Source organism: Eucalyptus grandis, chromosome 4 (genome assembly GCF_016545825.1).
Source record: "Eucalyptus grandis isolate ANBG69807.140 chromosome 4, ASM1654582v1, whole genome shotgun sequence".
Lineage (NCBI taxonomy): Eukaryota > Viridiplantae > Streptophyta > Magnoliopsida > Myrtales > Myrtaceae > Eucalyptus > Eucalyptus grandis.
The window spans coordinates 35,989,835-36,012,660 of record NC_052615.1 but is presented as its reverse complement, the minus strand read 5'-3'; the positions used below and the strand labels follow the sequence as shown (position 1 = coordinate 36,012,660).

Sequence of the window (22,826 nt, the reverse complement as noted above, 5' to 3'; positions counted from 1 at the left end):
ATCTGAGAGGGGAAATCCCTATAGATGGGTTGTCTGCACTAAAGATCCTTCGATTAAGTGGGACAAGCGTTTCTGGCTTCCCTAACTTATTCAATAAGCTTTCTCGTCTGGAAAAACTTGAAAAATTAGATGTCAAAGAATGTGAGAATTTAGGAGGGGAAATTCTTTTAGATGGGTTGTCTTCACCGAGGTCTTTCGATTAGTCCACGAGCATTTTTGGCTTCTCTAATGGATTCAATGAGCTTTCTCGTCTAGAGAAACTTGAAGAATTAGATGTCCGCAAATGCAAGAATTTGGAAGGAGAAATCCCACGAAGGGGTTGTCTTCACTAAAGATCCTTCGATTAAGTGAGTCCTATTTGGCTTCCTTGATGGATTCGATAAGCTTTCTCGTCCGCGAAACTTGAAGAACTAGATGCCACAGGATGCATGAATCTAGGAGGGGAAATTCTTATAGATGGGTTGTCTTCACTGAAGATCCTTCGATTTGGTTGGACAAGCATTTCTGGCTTCTCAAATGGATTCAATAAGTTTTCTCGTCTTCAGAAACTTGAAGAATTAGATATTAGACAATGCAAGAATGCGGGAGGGGAAATCCTGTGGATGGGTTGTCTTCACCGAAGATCCTTCGATTAAATGGAACAAGCGTTTCTGGCTTCCCCGACTTATTCAATAAGCTTTCTCGTCTGACGAAACTTGAAAAACTAGATGCCACAAGATGCATGAATCTAGGAGGAGAAATTCTTATAGATGGGTTGTCATCACTGAGGATCCTTCGATTTGGTTGGACAAACATTTCTGGTTTCTCCAATGGATTCAATAAACTTTCTCTTCTTGAGAAACTTGAAGAATTAGATATCGACAATGCAAGAATTTGGGAGGGGAAATCCCTATGGATGGGTTGTCTTCACTGAAGATCCTTCGATTAAATGGAACAAGTGTTTCTGGCTTCCCCGACTTATTCAATAAGCTTTCTTGTCTAGCGAAACTTGAAGAACTAGATGCCACAGGCTGCATGAATCTTGGAGGGGAAATTCTTATAGATGGGTTGTCATCACTGAAGATCCTTCGATTTGGTTGGACAAACATTTCTGGCTTCTCCAATGGATTCAATAAGTTTTCTCGTCTTGAGAAACTTGAAGAATTAGATATCAGACAATGCAAGAATCTGGGAGGGGAAATCCCTGTGGATGGGTTGTCTTCACTGAAGATCCTTCGATTAAATGGAACAAGCATTTCTGGCTTCCCCGACTTATTCAATAAGCTTTCTCGTCTGGCGAAACTTGAAGAACTAGATGCCACAGGATGCATGAATCTAGGAGGGGAAATTCTTATAGATGGGTTGTCTTCACCGAGAATCCTTCGATTTGGTTGGACAAGCATTTCTGGCTTCTCAAATGGATTCAATAAGCTTTCTCGTCTTGAGAAACTTGAAGAATTAGATATCAGACAATGCAAGAATCTGAAAGGGGAAATCCCTGTGGATGGGTTGTCTTCACTAAAGATCCTTCGATTAAATGGAACAAGCGTTTCTGGCTTCCCTGACTTATTCAATAAGCTTTCTCATATGGAGAAACTTGAAGAACTAGATGCCACAGGATGCATGAATCTAGGAGAGGAAATTCTTATAGATGGGTTATCATCACGAGGATTCTTCGATTTGGTTGGACAAGCATTTCTGGCTTCTCCAATGGATTCGATAAGCTTTCTCGTCTTGAGAAACTTGAAGAATTAGATATCAGACAATGCAAGAATCTAGGAGGAGAAATCCCTGTGGATGGGTTGTCTTCACTGAAGATCCTTCGATTAAATAGAACAAGCATTTCTGGCTTCCCCAACTTATTCAATAAGCTTTCTCGTTTGGCGAAACTTGAAGAACTAGATGCCACAAGATGCATGAATCTAGGAGGAGAAATTCTTATAGATGGATTGTCTTCACTGAGAATCCTTCGATTAGGTTGGACAAGCATTTCTGGCTTCTCAAATGGATTCAATAAGCTTTCTCGTCTTGAGAAACTTGAAGAATTAGATGTTTGCGAATGCAAGAATTTTGAAGGGGAAATCTCTGTAAATGGGTTGTCTTCACTGAAAATCCTTCGATTAAGTGGGACAAGCGTTTCTGGCTTCCCTAACTTATTTAATAAGCTTTATTGTCTAGAGAAACTTGAAGAATTAGATGTCGAAGATTGCGAGAATCTAGGAGGGGAAATTCTTATAAATGGGTTGACTTCATTGAGGGTTCTTCGATTAGGTTGGACAAACATTTCTGGCTTCTCCAATGGATTCAATGAGCTTTCTCATCTTGAGAAACTTGAAGAATTAGATGTTTGCGGATGCAAGAATCTGGAAGGGGAAATCTCTATAGATGGGTTGTCTTCACTGAAAATCCTTCGATTAAGTGGGACAAGCATTTCTGGCTTCCCTAACTTATTCAAGAAGCTTTCTCGTCTGGAGAAACTTGAAGAACTAGATGCCACAGGATGCAAGAATCTAGGAGGGAAAATTCTTATAGATGGGTTGTCTTCACCGAGGGTCCTTCGATTAGGTTGGACAAACATTTCTGGCTTCTCCAATGGATTCAATGAGCTTTCTCGTCTTGAGAAACTTGAAGAATTAGATGTCATAGGATGCGAGAATTTAGAAGGGGAAATCCCTAAAAATGGTTTGTCTTCACTGAAAATCCTTCGATTAATTTGGACAAGCGTTTCTGGCTTCCCCAACTTATTCGATAAGTTCTCTCGTTTGGAGAAACTTGAAGAGTTGGATGCTAGGGGATGCCGGAATCTGGGAGGGGAAATTCTTATAGATGGGTTGTCTTCACTGAGAATCCTTCGATTAGGTTGGACAAGCATTTCTCGCTTCTCTAATGGATTCAATAAGCGTTATCATCTTGAAAAACTTGAAGAATTAGATGTCACAGGATGCGAGAATTTGGAAGGGGAAATCCCTATAGATGGGTTGTCTTCACTAAAGATCCTTCGATTAGGTGGGACAAGCGTTTCGGCTTCCCAACTTATTCAATAAGCTTTCTTGTATGGAGAAACTTGAAGAATTAGATGCCATGGGATGCAAGAATCTAGGAGGAGAAATTCTTATAGATGGGTTGTCTTCTTTGAGGATCCTTCGATTAGGTTGGACAAGCATTTCTGGCTTCTCCAATGGATTCGATAAGCTTTCTCGTCTTGACAAACTTGAAGAATTAGATGTCAGTGAATGCAAGAATCTAGAAGGGGAAATCCCTATAAATGGGTTGTCTTCACTGAAAATCCTTCGATTAAGTGGGTCAAGCATTTCGGCTTCCTCGATGGATTCGATAAGCTTTCTTTTCTTGAGGAACTTCAATTATAAAACCGTGAGATGCTTCAATCGTTGCCGTAAAGCATCACTTATCAGCCTTCTCTACAACTCCTTCGCCTGAAGGCGTCACAATCTTTGGTCGCTCCCACAACTTCTTGCCTGTTTAACAAATTTAAGAGTCACCAGTCAGCATCACACATTGCCTCAACTTTCTCATCTAGTCCACCTAAAAGTGTCCGTTGTTGATTTTTGCCAACTGTTGAAATCCTTGCCAGAGCTTCCTTCTAGATTATTGGAGCTTTGTGTTTACAATTGCAATGAGTTGAAAGAGTTACCAAGTCTATCGAGATTGGAATTCTTGTCAAAATTAGTTCTTTCTTGTTGCAATGAGCTGATTCTTTGTTCATAGATGCCGAAAGTTGTCCAACCTTGACGGCCTTGAACATCTATTGAAAAACTTAGAAAATTTGAGTTTACCTGGCTGCAGATCCATGGAAACATTACCAAACCTCTCGTGCTTCGATAACCTGACATATTTGAACATTAGAGGGTGCTCAAAGCTTCGTGACGTTCAGGGACTGGAGAAAGTTGCAAATATGTACAAATGAGGGATTTAACTCCGAACCTCAGCAAATTGTCCCCCATCTGTGGAAATTCGAAGATTTAATGAAAAGATGGGGGTCAATCTCGCATATACTCGTGGAGATCACAGAGCTCTAGGAATCGAGGTGTTCCACTCTAAAAGATTTTCAGCGATGCAACTTATCAGAATTCCATTGCACTACTGCAGCAGAGAGAAACAATGGGTCCCCGAATTCACGTTTTGCTTTGAAAGGTAAATAAAGCAGGTAACACTGTTCATTGTCCAGATGCATTGCCAAATTTCATTAGTAGTTCCTACTTTATAACACCATTTTGCTTGATAGCCCGATATTCTTCTACACTTGTCTTTTACGTAGTTCAGGGAATGTTGACTCTGGTCGTGGAAGTTGACACGATGCTTCAGGGGTATCGTGCTATGGATCTTGGTAGGAGTTAATAACAAATTTACAAGGAAAAGTAGAAGGATTTACCAACGTTCTAATAGATCAGAAGATTACCGATGTCTTTCAGATTTTATAGGCGTGGTTAGTAAACTACCAACTCAAAAATGATTTTACTATCGTACTCATATATTAGCTAGTGACCAATTTTTTCAAATTGTACAAGTGTAGCACTTCAATAGATCTACAAATTTGTCAATATATACGTGAGATACAATTTTCTGCGACTATTAAATATTTTCACCGACTAAAAAGTTTCTGTAGTTAATGTATTAACCATTTGAAATTAGCAACCTACGAAGGAGGAGGTTTGCTTTTTGTCTCCTTTCTTTTACATGAAATAACTAGGTCGAACTTATTCAATTTTCATGGGTGTTGTTCTCCTTCTCTTACGTGATTTAAGGAACGTGGAAGCTGACGAAGGAATATGATATGATGCTTCGGAGAAATCACTCTCTTGATAATGCCAACAATCAGATGTCATAGCCATCAAGTAAGATTGTTCACCTTGGATAAGCTGATAATGACTATCACAAGCAAATCAGGGTTACAAATTTCTGGAATTACTGAACTTGAAGAATGATTTGTTTCCTCAGTTGACATCTATGTGGTTTTGTTTATTCACCTATGCAGATACTTTCAATTTCATCTTATATGTGAAGATGCTCAAATGGAAGAACAGTTGCCTCAAATGAGCCATATGTACTTTTCAGGAAACCCCTCTACTAAAGTTATCTCAGTCCCTCAACAATTATTTTCATGGTAAGTTATTACCATGTTTTTTGTGCATTGCTATATTCTCTTCACAAGATTCCCTAACCATTTTGGATTCTTGATGAGATTTATGTGTCGAATTTGACCAAGGACACGGATTCAGGGCCTGTGGAGGTATCTTCGGGCAACCAAAGCAGCTTCCGTGACAAGGCAGAGGACGTTGACGACATCCTCGACGTTGCATTTGCTTCCTTTAAACGGTTCGCCCTTTGTAGTTCTCGAAGTTGGCCATGCAGCTCAGTAAGTTTTGACTGCACTCCTGGCTCAAATTGTCATCTGTACAACACCCGCTAGGTCTCAATGTCCAGATTCCTAGGGGTGAGCGATTTCTGGGTAGAACCGGGACTCGGAAATACACCGGATAATCTGGTTTGGTTCCCGATTCTAAAGAGACCGGTTCCGATTTCCGGTTCTTTTTTTTTTGAACCGGTTAGGTTCAAAAAAAAAAAGCCCTAACAATTTTTATGTTTACCATGGTCTCAGTTCTCTTCTCACTCAGTTCACTTCACACTCACAGTTCTCCTCTGTCTCTGCCCGACGCTGCTCGCCCTTGACGAGTTCCTCGACGAGTCTCCAACGGAGTCGGGCCTCAAGTCCCTCGACGAGTTCCTCTCCGGCAAGACCTCCATCTCCGGGTAACACTTCAATCTCTCTCTCTGTTCTTCGCGCGGGGGATCGATCGGTCGATTCGGCATCTTGCGCCCCCCTTGCTTGTTTGGGATGTTTATCGGCATCGTTTTCGATGGCAGAGATCAGCTCACGAAGGAGGAAGGACGACATCAAGGTGTACGCCGCGGTTCTCGAGAAGCCCGGAGGTTCGTTCCCGAACGCCGGCAAGTGGTACCGTCATTTGTGCTCTCCCACAAAGGAATGCACAACAATTACAAAGGTGTGTGATCTTGTCTTTGTTGATTGCGTTTCTGAATAAGAGAAATAGATCATCGCAGCCCTGTTAGCAAGGTTAAGTAGTTTGTAGCTCAGAGGTGTCAAGCCTGGACTCATCGTTTTGGCTGCTTAGAATATCGGGAGTGAATGTTTCGTGAGAAATCGATACAACTGAAATCGTATGCATCAAAATCTGCACTCGTGAGTTTTAAAAGCCTATTTGGGTAGCCAGCGTACTGACACCTTTAACAACTATTTGCACTTTGCAGGCGTTTTTCTTCTCTGCAGTCAAAGCTGAGACACACTGATGTTATCTTTTGTTAAAATCAAGACATTTCATGTGGAGAATCTAATTTCCCCTTCAAATGGTGTTCGTAAAATTATCGAAATATGTAGGATGGAATTTATTCACTGGTCAAATTACTCTAATTGTCTCTATGTGCGCATGCGCCTTTTTTTAATAAACACACATAACAAAAGAACACAATCTAACTCAACATGAATTGTAATTAGCTGGGCCTAGGATGGATCTTTCACTTGCTGCCTCTGTCTGATCTGGGATGGCATGCATGTTTTAATTAGTAAATGTGCTTCCTGCTTGCTTGCCTACTTATGTTTTGCTTGTCCCGATTTTCTTCTGTCCTGTGTCCCCAAGAATTTTGAAATATCAAATTGTTGGTTTCAGTTCAGCTGCAAATTCGAAAGTACATTTGCAAACCAATTCGGTACCAAAGACAGAACTAGGAGGGTGGACGTCAGTGAAGTCAGCAAAAGCAACTTTTGCTTCTAATATGCCAATTATGAAGCACGGGCAAAAAGATGTGTTATCAAACAGAAAGGTGTTTCTGCTTTTTCAAGTTTCATTTTGCTCACCATGTGGCAATCGATAATAAGACATGCTTGTCAATTCTTCAAATGAAGGATTGGTACAAGTTGTCTTGAGTTGCTTGAAATCATCTCAGTGATTTTGTTGCACATACGGTCTTATCACCTGGTCAAAGGGCAAGTTCATCTTACTCGTGGCATTCTCGGCAGGTCAGGGTGGATGAAAGAGACTGTCGACTTGCCATTGAGTCGGATGAGGAGATTGACAGTGGATTTCCTTGCTTGCTTGATGACAGGGAGACGGGTAAAACTAATTTCTATTCCTTATGGAATGATAAGTACCCGTCAGCTGCTACTAGTTGGGAAGTAAATGGAAGTATCACCAGATTTACAAAGGCATTCGGGACCAAGATTAAGTCCATCAGCTCCACTTAAGATTGACATGTAGAATGTTATTATTTTCCACAAACCTGATACCATTCATGAAAGCTAGTAAACAGATTAATTTTAAAGATATCTCCAGCTTTGTGCAGCTATATAGATGTTTAAAAAAAAGCACTATCCCTCATCAAAATTCCTTGGGCAGATAAGGGTAGCTCCATAACAGATGAAGTCAAGGTAGAGACGGCTCGTATTCTAAGGACAGCGAGGAAACAAAAGTGGAGGTCTTCCAAAACTATAGTCATTATTGAAGGTCAGTAACTCCTTTTCTATATGAGTTGCCACACATTTAGTAGTTTCTGCCCGTAGACTAGTAGATGTCTGCAAATAATATTCTCTCCAGCCTTGTGCTTCAAGTCATGAAGAATTATAAGTCATGGCAGATACAATTACATCTTGTAGTACCCTTATCATTGTAAATCAAAGCATTATCGAAGATTCGTTTGTTGTTTATTGGCCAATGATACTGCAGTAGACAAAGTGGTATTTGTTTGTAATGCCTAATTCATGCCCACTGGGGGTTACTGGATAGGCCAATGCTTCTTCCATAGTTCACCGTAGCTTGGTGTTGGAAATAAGGCTCAATTCCTGGCAGAGAGGAGACAAGCTTCTTGGAAAAGCAGATACAGTTCTGCCGAATAACCACCATAAGGTATCTTCTCACCTGACCGAGCATCGTAAACTGCTGTAATCGTTAATAATATATGTAAATCTGGTGTAACCATGTCAGGGACATTTACCTAGTTGTTTGCTTCTTCTTCTTTTTCCATTTACTTCATAAAAATAATAAATAAAAATCTACTAAGATGTACACACTGAATATATCTGTAGCTTTTCATGATTGATATTCTGGAGAATGGAGTTGTCTATTAGACTGTTGCTCAAGATAACAAAGCAGTGGAGTGATCAGCTGAATTATGAGATGAATTTCTGGCAATTGATAGTGGAATATGATCTCTAGAACGACGCATGCCAGTAGCACCCTGTCTAGCCCAAAATAAAATCCACGATCCCTCCTCTGCTTGAGATTTTCTCCCTTTTGGGCCAACCCCTTCGCTCCAACCTTTAAAACGGTTGCATCTTTTGCCATTATTTTTGTAGTTTTCCCTAACTGACCTCTTTACATATTACTGCTGATCATAAGCATTCATTCCAACTCTTGCCTCAATTCTGCTGTATCATAAAACTGAGTCATCTCAGAGTATTCTGCTCATTTTACTAATGTCTTCCTTTGTTTTCAATTGCCACTGCTTTAAGATGCTTGCATATATTCTTACTTGTTGTGCTAGCATGTTATCGAGGTCCTTACTTATACAGCCATTCCGATATTGTTATTGCAGGTGACAGAAATACACAATTTTAGTCAGGATGATTTGATGACCGAAGATATATTTGTCTTGGATTGTCACTCAGCAATCTTTGTCTGGGTGGGACAACAAGTTGACTCCAAGATGAAAATGCATGCTTTAACCATTGGAGAGGTATGGTATGGTTCAACTTGAGGCATAGAGGTGGCATAGTATTTTGAGTCCCATGTATTTTTACATGTTCTTCTGCTCAAGTGTTTAGATCCATAATTGAAAGCCTTTGCTGCATGAGCAGTTTCTGAGTTGTAAATTAAAAATCATTGTTTATGGTTCATAAAAGATGATGAACACCAACCGTAATAGAGCCTGTATGCGGCAGAATGTTTCTGCATAAACAGAATGAAATTATATATGGCCCAAGACTTGTAAATGCTAATGATAGCCAAATGTTGGGAAATCCGCATCATAAAGTAAACAATATGCACCTGCCTTGACTGATTATGATACTCATCTTAGCACCATGAAGGGAAATAAAGAAACAGAATGTCAAGATCAAATTTGATGTAACAGGTGCTATTCTGGAAACAGAAGCCTTATATGGTTAGATGCAGAGTAGATTCTTTCTTATATTCTCTTTTTTGATGTTCTTAAGTTGATGCTTGAAGGTTTGGTTGTTATTGTTGCTTTACCTTTTCCTGCTCCATTGGATATTCATAAGTTGGCTGCGATGAAGGTCTACAAGAATGGTTTATCTACTTTCAATGTGTTTTTCAGTATCTGATGAGATTTCATAATACAGATTATTGGAGGTGGTTTGCAAGTTATCTTGTGGTTACATGACCTTATTGTGATATTTAGATTATTTTGTGTTATTTCCTATTTTCACTTTCTGGTCATTCTCTGCTCCCCATATAGACATGTTCTGTGCCCCTTCAGTAGATATTGCTTTTCTTTCACAGCTTTCAGTGATCACTGAGGAGCGGGATAAATATCAAACTCTTGTCAATGAGCTGAAGAAGCCAGAGAAAGATGAAACTGGGAGTAAAGTGGCAAATGTAAACTTCTGCAATCTGCGGTTCACCGTCATCTTTGTCCCTCATTTTAATGCTATTGCCACATATCCGGACAATCCTCTGTGTTTATATGGAACAGGAGTTGCAGTTGTCTCTTGCCAAGAAGGAATGCTGTATCAAAGAAATGGAGAGCAGTTTAAATGAGCAAAAGGAAGCTAATAATCGGCAACGGGAGGAGATTTAAATGAGAGGCTAAATAATGAAGCAAGAAGGATAAAATCAACCGAAAGGGAAAGTGATCGGCTTAGATCAGAAATTTCTCTTTGGAGTCAAAGGTAAGGTCTTTTAGAGTTTGCAAATTCGCATCATTTTCTGTTGGCTCAACTCTTTTCCTTATTAGAGTGAAGTATCTGGCTATGCTAAATGATCTGTGATCTGGGCAATCACACCATTCGTTTTTTGTGGTTAATACTGCTGCTGTTTGCTCTGTGGTTTTGTGTGCATAAGACTGGTGTCTTCATCTTTAATAGGTCCATATGTTATACAGGTTGCACGTGCATCTTGATTTGATGTATTTATTAGAAACAGTGAGAGATTTTTGTGATGAAGTAGCTTTTGGTTCATGCTAGCCTCACCCATGATAGTCTTGAACCTGCATAAAATAATAATGGATGTGAATTTAACATCTCGCAATTGTTGTGGACATTTCTGTGACGTACGTAGATACCGAGTGCAAAAATGAGGAAATATATCCTGGCATCTTTTATGGGGCCAAAAAAAGGAAAAGTGTTTTCCCATCAGGCAATTGCTTTGCCTTTAGGCAGTGGTTATGCTTCCACCAATACAAATGTTGTATCCCTAGAGGAATCTAAAGATGTGTTGCTTCATTTTTTATGATCAAAGTTCTGGTTTGACTCGATGAAAGCCTTCACGTAACTATTACACAGTAATGCTCACTTTGGGACTCATTTTTGCTTCTTTCTTTTTTATATTTCTTTTTCACATTTCTTTTTTATATTTGTTTTATGCTTCACTTGACTAAAAACATGTCTGCCTTTTCTTCAGCTGGGTCATGGTGATTTTTCTGCCACAAGTACAAAAGTACTGCGCATGGTGAATACTCTTGCAATTGATAATGAGGCAAAGCAAACCATTCAAGGGGCAGGTCTCCTGCTTTCAATGCACTAGTTGCTAATTTTGAGAATCCAATTGCAAGAAATCTCTCAACTCCACCACCAGTTGTCAGGAAGATCTTTCCAAAGTCTGTTACCCTTGATTCAACGAAACTGGCTTCCAAATCTTCAGCTATAGCAGCTATCAGTTCCACTTTTGAGAAATCACCACCAATACGAGAAGTCATCATACCCAAATCTATCAAAGGTACACCATAACTTATAAATTAATGCTTAGGGAAATACACCAACAGCCGACTATTGTTTCTATGGAGTTTTATTTGATCATCTTGTTTTACCGGGCAGTGAGTCCTAAGACACCAAAACAGAATTCAGAGCCTAATAACAAAGAGAACTCATGCTTGGTCGAAGTTTGTTGCTTGCATCAGTGATTTTCTTGTATTTGTCACAACAAAAGTTGCTAAGTTGCCATCATTTTTCTGATCTTGGCTTGAGCTGACATAGAAGCTTTGGTTTGTGTCTTTCCTTCTTTGTTATTGTTCAGATCTGAAAATGAAACCAAAAAAAAAAAACCCGTTGGAACTTGGAACCAATCCTAGAAACTGTGACAGGGTAGGTTCTAAGTTCTTGGTTCTGATGGGTAGGTTTCAGGTTCCAAAAGATGAGGATAGGTTTCAAGCTCCAGACGGAACCTGTAAGGAACCGGGAATTGCTCACCCCTACAAATTCCGATATATTTATGTGGGCGATACGACCTGTTTATGAATAAAAGATCAAATTAAACCATCACGCAATATAATTTCTTCATCATTGCCATCCCTTCATCCATTTGACAAGCCAAAATATATGTGATGTTGTTCCGAAACGGTCGATGAGAATGACTGTAATTAAAGTTGGCTTGTGAATCTGGAAAAAAAAAAAAAAAAAACCGATCAAAAAAAAAAATCTGGAAAAAAAAAAAAAAAGTTGGCTTGTGAATGAAGAGTAGGTTTAGCGAAATTGTGAAACCACAGCCTTTGCAGGCACATTGATTTTACTCTCAGATGTTTTCACCACTTGGTGTCTATTCTTTCTTTTGACCCATTAGTCCCTTACGCCATTTTCTCTTAATCCACTCCGCCATACACTTTTTCATGAATATACATCCATGCATGTATAGAGTCTATAGACATGTAAAGATATCATTCGCCAGTGAAAACTATCCCACATTCATCCTCATAAAATGTCCATGCTAATGGGGGGGCCAACAACTAGTCATATTAAGCGATTTGATGAAGAACAAGCTGGATATACTGATGTCGAAACTCATTGTTTTGGCTTGAATGCAAGCGTCATGCTTCATGCAACAAGCATCGAGGCCATCGCAGAGTCTCTCCCCCAAAAGGAAAATTATCCAATCAATCCTATATATTTCAATTTAGTTCTAAATTTTTCATTTTTATTAATTTAGTTATAAACCTTTGCCAATCAATTTTCGCATCGCTGAAAGTCATGACTTAACAATGTACCATATAAGATAACCGGCGAGGACTAAACTGACATTAAGTAAATTAAAAGTCTAGAATGATATTACACATCGAGCCAAAATTCATACACTATTTGTATTATTATCCTAATTTTTCCCTTGCTTATGAATTTGATAATGACCAAGTGAGATGTCATTGATTCCCTACCAATTTTTCTATCGCTAGCGTTCAGTAACCCAACATATAGACACATGACCTTAACTCTTGTCAATGAGCTGAAGAAGCCGGAGAAAGATGAAACTGGGAGTAAAGTGGTAAATGTAAACTTCTGCAATCTGTGGTTCACCGTCATCTTTGTCCCTCATTTTAATGCTATTGCCACATATCCCGACAATCCTCTGTGTTCATATGGAACAGGAGTTGCAGTTGTCTCTTGCCAAGAAGGAATGCTGTATCAAAGAAATGGAGAGCAGTTTAAATGAGCAAAAGGAAGCTAATAATCGGCAATGGGAGGAGATTAAGTTACTAAATGAGAGGCTAAATAATGAAGCAAGAAGGATAAAATCACTGGAAAGGGAGAGTGATCGGCTTAGATCACAAATTTCTCTTTTGGAGTCAAAGGTAAGGTCTTTTAAGAGTTTGCAAATTCGCATCATTTTCTGTTGGCTCAATTCTTTTCCTTATTAGAGTGAAGTATCTGGCTATGCTAAAAGGTCTATAGGTTGCCAAATGATCTGTGATCTGGGCAATCACACCATTTGTTTTTTGTGGTTAACACTGCTGCTGTTTGCTCTGTGGTTTTGTGTGCATAAGACTGGTGTCTTCATCTTTAATAGGTCCATATGCTTATACAGGTTGCACGTGCATCTTGATTTGATGTATTTATTAGAAACAGTGAGAGATTTGTGTGATGAAGTAGCTTTTGGTTCATGCTAGCCTCACCCATGATAGTCTTGAACCTGGATAAAATAATAATGGATGTGAATTTAACATCTTGCAATTGTTGTGGACATTTCTGTGACCTAGGTAGATACCGAGTGCTAAAATTATCCTGGCATCTTTTATGGGGCCAAAAAAAGGAAAAGTGTCTTCCCATCAGGCAATTGCTTTGCCTTTAGGCAGTGGTTATGCTTCCACCAATACAAATGTTGTATCCCTTGCGGAATCTAAAGATGTGTTGCTTCATCTTTTAAGATCAAAGATCTGGTTTGACTCGATGAAAGCCTTCACGTAACTATTACACAGTAATGCTCACTTTGGGACTCATTTTTGCTTCTTTCTTTTTTATATTTCTTTTTTATATTTGTTTATTGCTTCACTTGACTAAAAACATGTCTGCCTTTTCTGCAGCTGGGTCATGGTGATTTTTCTGCCACAAGTACAAAAGTACTGCGCATGGTGAATACTCTTGCAATTGATAATGAGGCAAAGCAAACCATTCAAGGGGCAGGTCTCCTGCTTTCAATACACTAGCTGCTAATTTTGAGAATCCAAATGCAAAAATCTCTCAACTCCACCACCAGTTGTGAGGAAGATCTTTCCAAAGTTGTCACCCCTGATTCAACGAAACTGGCTTCCAAATCTTCAGCTATAGCAGCTATCAGTTCCACTTTTGAGAAATCACCACCAATACGAGAAGTCATCATATCCAAATTTATCAAAGGTACACCATAACTTATAAACTAATGCTTAGGGAAATACACCAACAGCCGACTATTGTTTCTATGGAGTTTTATCTGATCATTTTGTTTTACCGTTCTGTGAGTAGTGAGTCCTGAGACACCAAAACAGAATTCAGAGCCTAATAACAAAGAGAACTCATGCTTGGTCGAAGTTTGTTGCTTGCATTAGTGATTTTCTTGTGTTTGTCACAACAAAAGTTGCTAAGGTGCCATCATTTTTCTGATCTTGGCTTGAGCTGGCATAGAAGCTTTGGTTGTGTCTTTCCTTCTTTGTTATAGTTCAAATCTGAAAATGAAACCAAAAAAAAAATCCGTTGGAACTTGGAACTGACCCTCGAGCTGGTTCCAGGGTAGGTTCTAGGTTCTTAATTTTGACGGATAGGTTTTAGGTTCCAAAAGATGAGGAACGTGTAAGGCACCAGAACTGCCCATCCCTACAAATTCCGATATATTTATGTTGGCGATACGACCTGTTTATGAATAAAAGATCAAATTAAACCATCACGCAATATAATTTCTTCATCATTGCCATCCCTTCATAGCTAAAATATTTGTGATGTTCCGAAACGGTCGATGAGAATGAGACAATTCATTTGCGCCCGCCCCCGCCCCACCCCCCCCAAAATAATCTCCTCCTCCGGAACCTCAATGACCATAATTAAAGTTGGCTTGTGAATGAATAGAAGGTTTAGACTAGTCCCTTACGCCATTTTCTCTTCATCCACTCCGCCATACACTTTTTTATGAATATACATCCATGCATGTATAGTCTATAGACGTGTAAAGATATCGTTCGCCAGTGAAAAACTGCCCCACATTCATCCTCATAAAATGTCCATGCTAATGCCGGGACCAACAACTAGTCACAATAAGCGATATGATGAAGAACAAGCTATATTGATGTCGAAACTCATTGTTTTGGCTTGGATGCAAGCATCATGCTTCATGCAACAAGCATCGAGGCCATCGCAAAGTCTCTCCACCAAAAGAAAATTATCCAATCAATCTTATATATTCCAATTTAATTCTAAATATTTCATTTTTGTCAATTTAGTTATAAACCTTTGCCAATCAATTTTCGCATCGCTGAAAGTCATGACTTAACAATGTACCATATAAGATAACCGGCGAGGACTAAACTGACATTAAGTAAATTAAAAGTCTAGAATGATATTACACATCGAGCCAAAATTCATACACTATTTGTATTATTATCCTAATTTTTCCCCTTGCTTATGAATTTGATAATGACCAAGTGAGATGTCATTGATTCCCTACCAATTTTTCTATCGCTAGCGTTCAGTAACCCAACATATAGACACATGACCTTAACTCCAATTCCAGACCATCGGATCTGGGAGACCTATACGAGACTTACACAAATCTTGTCATCGTCGGTGATTCAGGCTCAATTTAATATATGTACTTGATACTTGTAAGAGGAGTAGAAAGTGAATATAACCCTTTGGCACTTATACGAATCCCAGAGGATCTTAACCAAAGGATGGCAAAAGAACGAATCTCAATTGTTCGTTGAAAAACTTTAAAATATGTGTGGTACGACACTTCAAATAGAAAGTACAATAAAATACACTAGGATACAACATTTTTATGATGGAGAATCAATCCCTCGAGAGATCATAGAACCCTGTGACTTCTAAGTCTTTTAACACGCATGGAAGTGTTGTGTGGACTCTTTGAGATGTTAAAAAGTAGAGAGAAGATAGACAAACTCTGATCAATAATAGAACAAAATCCACTTACGCAAATCTAAAGGTTTCTTCATCTGAACCGAAGAAACAATGTCACTCCATTATCAAACTGACTGCAATATTCTTCTGTACGCAGGGATCTAAACAAAGGGCTTGGCTTAAAAAGAAACAAGGAAAGAAACGAAAGGGAAGAAGAATTAGTGGACGGCATAAAGGGGATACAAGATTTTCTTCCTCAACCCCCCAAGAAAATTGAACATGATCGAACCCAACTCTGAAGTGAAGTCTGCACAATGAGAACTTACTCCCAGGATCAATCCAAGCTAGAAGCAAAATCTGTTTCCAACAAAACCAAGAAACCAGTGTACAATTGGGGATCTGCAGCAGAACTTCACCAGTTATTGCATTATTTTCCAAAAACATCAACATGTCAATCTTCATCGCCAAGACATCGTCCCTCAACTTCCAGTAATCCAAGCTAGAAGCAAAATCTGTTTCCAACAAAACCAAGAAACCAGCGTACAATTGGGGATCTGCAGCAGAACTTCACCAGTTCTTGCGTTACTTTTCCAAAAACATCAACATGTCAATCTTCATCACCAAGACATGGTCCCTCAACTTCTAGTAACTCATAAGGATAGTGGATACAGTCCTCGTATTCTGTTTCTAGCAGGTGTGGCGGCTCAAAGTGTAGCACAGCTTTCTAAGGCTTCATTCTTATGAGCCCGACATGTATGTATACCGTGTTTGGGCTCCCACAATCAGCTCTATGACTTTAGCTGCATGAGTAAACATAAAGGAATGAGCACAATTGCCCACGATAAGTAGCCTTATCTTAGCCAACGTGAAAAATAGAAGCAAAATGGACACAAATGAACACCTGTAAGAGCCCCAAAAGGGGAACAGGTTCCAACAATTTCTCTGCTTTGTCGAGCCTTTCCCTGAAATATCAGAGAAGGAATGTGGTTTTCCATGATGAGATTCATCCCAGAAATGTAAACTTTGCACTGGATATAATTTCTAGTAGCTAAAAGTGTACCTTGTGTATTTGCTAAAAAATGGATCTCTCATGAGGTAGAGTGCCCAGAGTAGCTTTCTTCTTTTCAACTACTTAACAGGGAAAAAGAACACAAGTTGACACATCTTGAGAGAATCATTAATCTGGACATAGATGGCTGAAGAAAGGCCAGACCAAAAGCCTTGTGATGCAAGCCAGGGCATGCATGCTAAATGGACAAATTCAAATGAACGAATACAAAACTATAGACTCTAACCTCATCTTTTTCTGAAGTGGTGTACTGAAACTTACGGTCTTTACTACCCCACCCAGACAAAGTAACTTGAGGAAAGAAGCCACCGCCAACCACATCCATGGCCAGCGAAAGAAACCAAGGAGTCCAGGACTGAGTTCCATACTTTCTAATAAACAAAACATAGATTAGTGGCCTTGCGATAAATAGGATCTCCCCATGAGAAATAAAGACCCATGAACGCCCTTCTCGGACAAAATAGATGACAATGTTGATTTCTCTGCCTTTGGAGCTGTCATAAAACAAAATGTATCAGCAAAAGTACATCATGCAACTTTACCAAGGTTCAACTAACAACCTCCTGACATGCCTACCAAGAGATTCCATAATAGCATTCTGCTGCTGCACCCTGCGCAACCATGGTGGGTCAGAAGCCATTCTAGCATTCTCTCCAAATCTGCTTAACGCTGACAGTGCTCTTCCTTCCAGATTCCACCCATTCTGCACAAAGCTATTCCTGAAAGAACCAGGCCCACTATAAAATCCAGGTTTTCTGGAATCTCCAGGTCTGTACTGTGAGGAGGAAACTTCTGATGCCTTCTCAGAATTTGGAATCTCTCCGCCCTGTAGAAGCATCTTATAGCCACTATTCCTAAACATGGCTAACCTAACCAAAAACCTGGTTCAAACAGACTACCAGATCATCAGGAAACTACACAAACTATGGCTACATGAAAATTCAGCTAACATCATCTAAACTCACTTAATAGCCTCTGTAGCTGCAATGAAGTTCCACTTCTTGGTATCACCATAGTAATGTTGTGCAACGACTTCAACAAGTGTTTCCAAGTCCTTCAATGCAGATATGCATAACGAATAAGGAAATGTAGAAGGTTCAGGATGACCAGTGTGGATCTGAGATGGGGCGGTATCAATTATGTGTTCATTGACGGCAGTTATGACACCCAAGATAGCAGTCACTGCAGTAAAATGACAAACTTTCCACATAAAACTCCAAATTCTTTCATTACACATGAGGAAAAAAATGTGGAAAACAATAGTCAAAATTCTATAAGAACAAGCAGCCTAAGTTTCAATTAACATGGGCTTGCGTGTACACAGTTTTCTCCTTGAATAAAGCCCCACAATTTAAGGAAGTGATGGCCTATTAGTCAATCATGCTGTCTTGAGTTTCTGTAAATGTGGAGATTTAAAGCAATAAAAATATGGAAATGTATGGTTTCACTTTGACTAAACAATCTCTCCCATTCTCAATTGATGCAGATAAGGTCCTTAAAAACCTAAATTGAAAATATGTAGTTTAACCTAACCAAATTCTCGCACTTGTATGTTCAATTCAGCCCAACTATATCTTATAGGGCAAGCATAAAGGCATTTGATGCAGGAAAGGTCTTTCAAACCCTAAGTTGAAACATGTAACTAAAAGTTACCAAATTTTCACAAAACCTGCTTCTGGTCCTATCTCTGAAGAAGAGAATCGCTCGGGCAGCAGCCATGTAAAACCCTGATGCACAATTAAAACGTCCAGATGAGATAAGGGCATAAGTAGAGAAGAGTCTGCTTTCATCAGAAATAGCACTCATGATATTGTAATTCACCTAAAACCGTACATAGAATAGTCCAAACAAATCTTTAAAAAAAAAAAAAAAAGCACACAAATAGAGCTTTTGTATGTCAGATCAAGAATATACTATGGAGTGAAGCAAATAAGACTTTTTTTTCCGTTACAGATTGTAAGCGACAAGATGCACATAACTGAAATAGAAGCTAGGCAGCATCCAAGTTAATGCTAGGCTGCGAATGCATAATACTACCATTTTTCTTGTAAATTTAAATCAAGTTCTGAATATGCTGTAAATGAAAGAGGGTGAGCAGGGAAAAAAAGGCCAAAATGCAGATGTTGGTCAAAGACATATCTTCTCGCTTTTTAACCACTTTTCTGTTGTCCAGCTCAGATAGAGCTTTATGTTAATGCAATTGCAGGCAATAGATCACTACAAGTTAGTCCACTGCGAAATCTTCCAAGTAAAAACTATATTGAGAAAGGAGATACAACAACGTGATAAAAATTTATACAAGAAGAAGATCCACAAGATCCCAAAAGACTCAATAATAGAATTGATCCTCCAAATGATGGTCATTGAGAGCCATCAATTGATAAACTTATGTTAAGATTGCCAAAGATAGTGTGTTGTGCTCTTCGACAAACCATGACCCCTAAAAAAGTACAATAACAAGACAATGGAACTAATTAAATGGCTTTTTATCCTCTTTGCACAATGTTTTTCCTTCCAGGACATATAATAATCCTTCTTCCCAAACAGAAGCTTCCATCACCCAATAAAGACCCGCAATAATATGAAACAAAATCTATGGCAACCCATTCACAAGGAGTGCAATGAAAGATGGCTTAAGCCTTCTTATGGTTATGACACATACACATCAGCCAACTAGGATAATTCCAATAGTAATATCACTAATGACAAGGTCCTCCTCACCCGGTTGCCCAGGAACCGGCTGCATCAACACTAAATAAATACTAATGAAAGGAATGCAATGGGCTCTGTTATGATTGAGCATCTTTTGTCATACAACTTAGAAGATCCATCCAATCACAGCATTGACATAGAAAGGAACAATACCATATGGGAACATTTGTCAGGTCATTCATCCTAATAGTACTAATTCAATCTTGGTTACCTTTTGACAAAGGATCTACAGAAAATGCTATAGAGGGGGAAAGGAAAAACCGAATACCAAGTGGAAGTTAAGTAAACTTAACTTTGAATTTGGTCCTTTTCTGTGTTCTACTATGCACTTGCTTTCAAGTAAAAATAATCCATTTCACTTGATCCAATACAACATCTTCTATATATTTTCCTTCTAATGTCTATTTGAACGTTTAGGTACTCATATCTTTCCACATGCTTACCCCAAAGTTTCTTGTACAAGTTGAAAACAGAAAAAGAAGCCTTTTCACTTGCATATAATTTGATTAGCATATACTTCATTTTTCCCTAGCTTAAGCCCAGACCTTTCCATACAATTGGAGAAGTGGCCAGTCAAAAACATTATATTTTTAACATTTCCTATGGTTGTCAATTGGTAATGGCGGGCACTCGATTCATCTTTCTAAGTAGACAAGACTTAGCAATATCACTGAAACTTTTATGATGGTCATGACTCTCATCAACAAGCCAGATCAAAAAAAAAAAAAAGATTGATTTGTCACAGTGACTGAGATTGCAGTTAATTATTGAATGATGGGCTGCGAAACCGATGACATTTCTCTCACCCTGCATTAAATTCTCTTTCTTCTTTTTCTCTGCACTTTTCAAGCAAGCTACTACTCTCTTGCTTCTCTCTCTCTCTCTCTCTCTCTCTCTCCTCTCTCTCTGATTTGTCATAGTTACTGAGATTGCAGTTAATTATTGAATGATGGACTGGGAAACTGATGACATTTCTCTCAATTCCCTGTGTTGAATTCTCTTGCTTCTCTATTTCTCTCCACTTCTCGAGCAAGCTACTACTCTCTTGCTGAAGCACACAATACTCTCTCTCTCTCTCTCTGAACTTGCAACTGCCCCAGTAAAGCATTTTGTGGATTACAAATAGAAGAAGCACATAAAAGTACAAGTACACCTAAATCTGTACGACTAGCTGATTAAGGGCGCTTCTTCAGCTCTTGCTTCTCAAGAACTGAGAAATTTTAGTTCACACCAAAGTAACCCACAAAAAGAGTAAAAAAAAAGAAGTAATTAATTCCGTTCCATTGTCTCATGCTCTAATCATCACCCTATAGCATTACTAACCAAATGGTTAGTCTACAAACTTCAACTGTACATAGCAGTCGCCAAAACCCCTCGGCGGCAACAACTAGAACACCAAAACAACCGTATCACGTCTTTCAATTCAACCTACTGCAATCGAAAAAAAAAAATAACTCGCATAGATTACTTTCATCCCAACCTTCACCTAAGAAATTCTACCGATCCATCGACCTAAAAAATTACAATATCAGCCAGCTCATACCACTACTTCAGCTTCATCACCATGCTCTAACAGGACACCCCTGCAGCTCACGACCCCCAAGATCAGAACTTCGCGGCGACATTCGGCGAAACACAGTTTCATCGACTCGCGTCCCACGCCAAAATTCACTCCATGCACGCACCGCCAACCGATAACAGAGAACACGAAGCGAGATTCCAGAGAGAGCTTACGTTGGCCAGAGACTCCAACGAGTGCACGTACTCCTTGTTCCTCCGAACCCACCGCTTGTACGCCTCCATGGCCGTCGAGCGCACCCAGCTCCGACCGGCGCGGCCTCCGGCTCCGGCTCCGCGGCGTGGCGCTCCGGACGATTCAGGCTCCGAGCAAGGCCGGCACCGATCGGAATTCCGAGGCTTTTCCGAGGGAAATTGCAGGACTTCTGATCCGGTCTGGATATTTTTGTCTTTTGGTGGGGGAACCGCGCTTCGCTCGTCGGCCGTTGATTGGAAACTCGGTGATGAGTTTTCGGCCGTCGAGATCGCTCGGGGCCCCGCTCTTCTGCCGGGGGCCCTGGTTTTGGACGGTGCAGATGGGGTTTGTGATTGATTCGCCGCGCGCGGTCGATTTCGTCGGGATATTTTTTGCTGGGGAGAGGATACGGATTTCGCGCACTCCGATGCGTGAGGAAACTTTTTTTGGAGGAATTTCGCTTTGTTAGAATTATCAAACGAGACAACCAGCTATATATATATATATATAAAAGAGTTTTAAATTTTTTTTCAATCATTACTTTGGTCGATATAATTAACACTTTGATGATGTTGATACAATAAAAATTTCGATATAAATATGATAAATTTATTTTAAATTAATATTTTTTTATCAATAAAATCACAAATTGATATATCACGATAAATTTAACTGTTTATTTTCATTAAAATTTACAGTCAAATTATTGAGTTAAGTGGCATATAGTAGTTGGAAATGTACAGATTTAAAGTTTTACCATTTATTTGTCACAAATTTATTAGTTTATGATTTTTTGTTATATTAATCAAATTTAATAAAAATTAATGGGAGATAAATACGTCACAAATGTATTAATTTAATATCTTTTATAGTAAAAAAATACATTCAAAGAAAATTTATCACATGAGCATCAGTTTAAGATTTTTCGTCATATTAATCTATTAAACTATCTTCATGATTATTAAAGCTTGATATGGCAATACCAATAGAGCAGGAAAAATTTGCTTTTTCTGTATACTTTTTTGCAGGCTCCTTCCTTTGTTTCGTTTTGTCGATTCCACCAGTCCGTAAACTATTTTGAGATATTCGGAGAGATCCTCTTCTCAAGTAGCGTAGATATAAAATCGCTTACACCAAGACTGATATAATCGAACTAGCGGTACAGAATTTGGGAAGACGAGGTACATAATCGATGTGGAGTGCCAACCAGCGATTGAAGTCTCACTCGACATTGAGGTACGAGATCGAAAACGCAACAGAAATGCATAGAAATATTCGAGTTGACCGAATGTAATAATGACTCGGTCGTTTGCCCACCCAAACGGAAATTTCGGAAGTCCTTCGTGCGCCCGCAACGGAGTCAATCACGGAATCGGGACTGCACCCCGTGTACCACGATCTATGACCCTTGCGTTTTAACATTAAAAGAGAAAAAAAAAATTGAAATTCTCATCAAATCTATAATTTACATAGTAAAAGAAAAAATGAGCCTTTTTGCATAGCGTTCGTCTCTTTTCACTCGAGCCGTTGCTAAATGCTAGATGGATGGAAATCTTTGTGTAAAAGAAGAAGATAAGAGAAATTATATCCCATTGGCAAATTATTATTCCTTTGGTTGGAAATTATTGATGATTACCGTACATATAGAAAAGATATTGCATGTAATTGATAGGCGATCCACAATCTAGTGTCGAAATTCTAGAGATTGTTTTCGAGATCAACTTTTATTTAGTTAA

At 39.1% G+C, this 22,826-nt stretch overlaps 4 protein-coding genes across 10 annotated transcripts in view; 3 read left to right on the top strand and 1 right to left on the bottom strand.

The window, feature by feature from the left end:
• LOC104442198 (disease resistance protein RUN1) overlaps window positions 1–14,089 on the top strand; it is a 56,404-nt gene extending 42,315 nt beyond the window's left edge. The window contains exons 12-14 of the mRNA XM_039311622.1: window positions 10,308–10,530; window positions 10,650–10,964; window positions 13,952–14,089. The gene's annotated coding sequence lies outside the window, so the exon portion shown is untranslated. The remainder of the gene's footprint in view (window positions 1–10,307; window positions 10,531–10,649; window positions 10,965–13,951) is intronic.
• LOC108959130 lies at window positions 605–7,400 on the top strand. 7 transcript variants are annotated; one of them, XM_039311620.1, is made up of 8 exons: window positions 643–4,423; window positions 4,743–4,832; window positions 4,973–5,101; window positions 5,204–5,353; window positions 5,631–5,748; window positions 5,863–6,002; window positions 6,689–6,837; window positions 7,034–7,400. In XM_039311620.1, the coding sequence occupies exons 4-8, from the start codon at window positions 5,344–5,346 to the stop codon at window positions 7,256–7,258; spliced, it is 642 nt and encodes a 213-aa protein (XP_039167554.1). In that variant the 5' UTR covers window positions 643–4,423; window positions 4,743–4,832; window positions 4,973–5,101; window positions 5,204–5,343; the 3' UTR covers window positions 7,259–7,400. The 7 variants fall into 7 exon arrangements, 1 of the variants encoding a protein (XP_039167554.1); XR_005550598.1 differs by lacking the exons at window positions 6,689–6,837; window positions 7,034–7,400 and having other exon boundaries at window positions 605–4,423; window positions 5,204–5,431; window positions 5,863–5,878; XR_005550595.1 differs by lacking the exons at window positions 5,631–5,748; window positions 5,863–6,002; window positions 6,689–6,837; window positions 7,034–7,400 and having other exon boundaries at window positions 605–4,131; window positions 4,261–4,423; window positions 5,204–5,589.
• LOC104442207 (mitotic spindle checkpoint protein MAD1) lies at window positions 7,641–13,945 on the top strand. Its single transcript, XM_039310929.1, has 7 exons — window positions 7,641–7,679; window positions 7,797–7,916; window positions 8,605–8,745; window positions 9,531–9,626; window positions 9,724–9,822; window positions 12,700–12,804; window positions 13,534–13,945. Exons 1-7 carry the CDS (start codon window positions 7,641–7,643, stop codon window positions 13,654–13,656), a joined length of 723 nt encoding a protein of 240 aa, XP_039166863.1. The 3' UTR covers window positions 13,657–13,945.
• A 1,563-nt stretch (window positions 14,090–15,652) lies between the features above and the next one.
• Window positions 15,653–21,479, bottom strand: LOC104442206 (peroxisome biogenesis protein 16-like). Its single transcript, XM_039311624.1, is given in 9 exon segments — window positions 15,653–16,356; window positions 16,458–16,518; window positions 16,617–16,684; window positions 16,852–17,048; window positions 17,051–17,119; window positions 17,202–17,506; window positions 17,591–17,807; window positions 18,295–18,352; window positions 21,072–21,479. Coding segments are annotated over 9 exon segments (1,056 nt in total). The 5' UTR covers window positions 21,141–21,479; the 3' UTR covers window positions 15,653–16,344.
• Window positions 21,480–22,826: the final 1,347 nt, after the last annotated feature.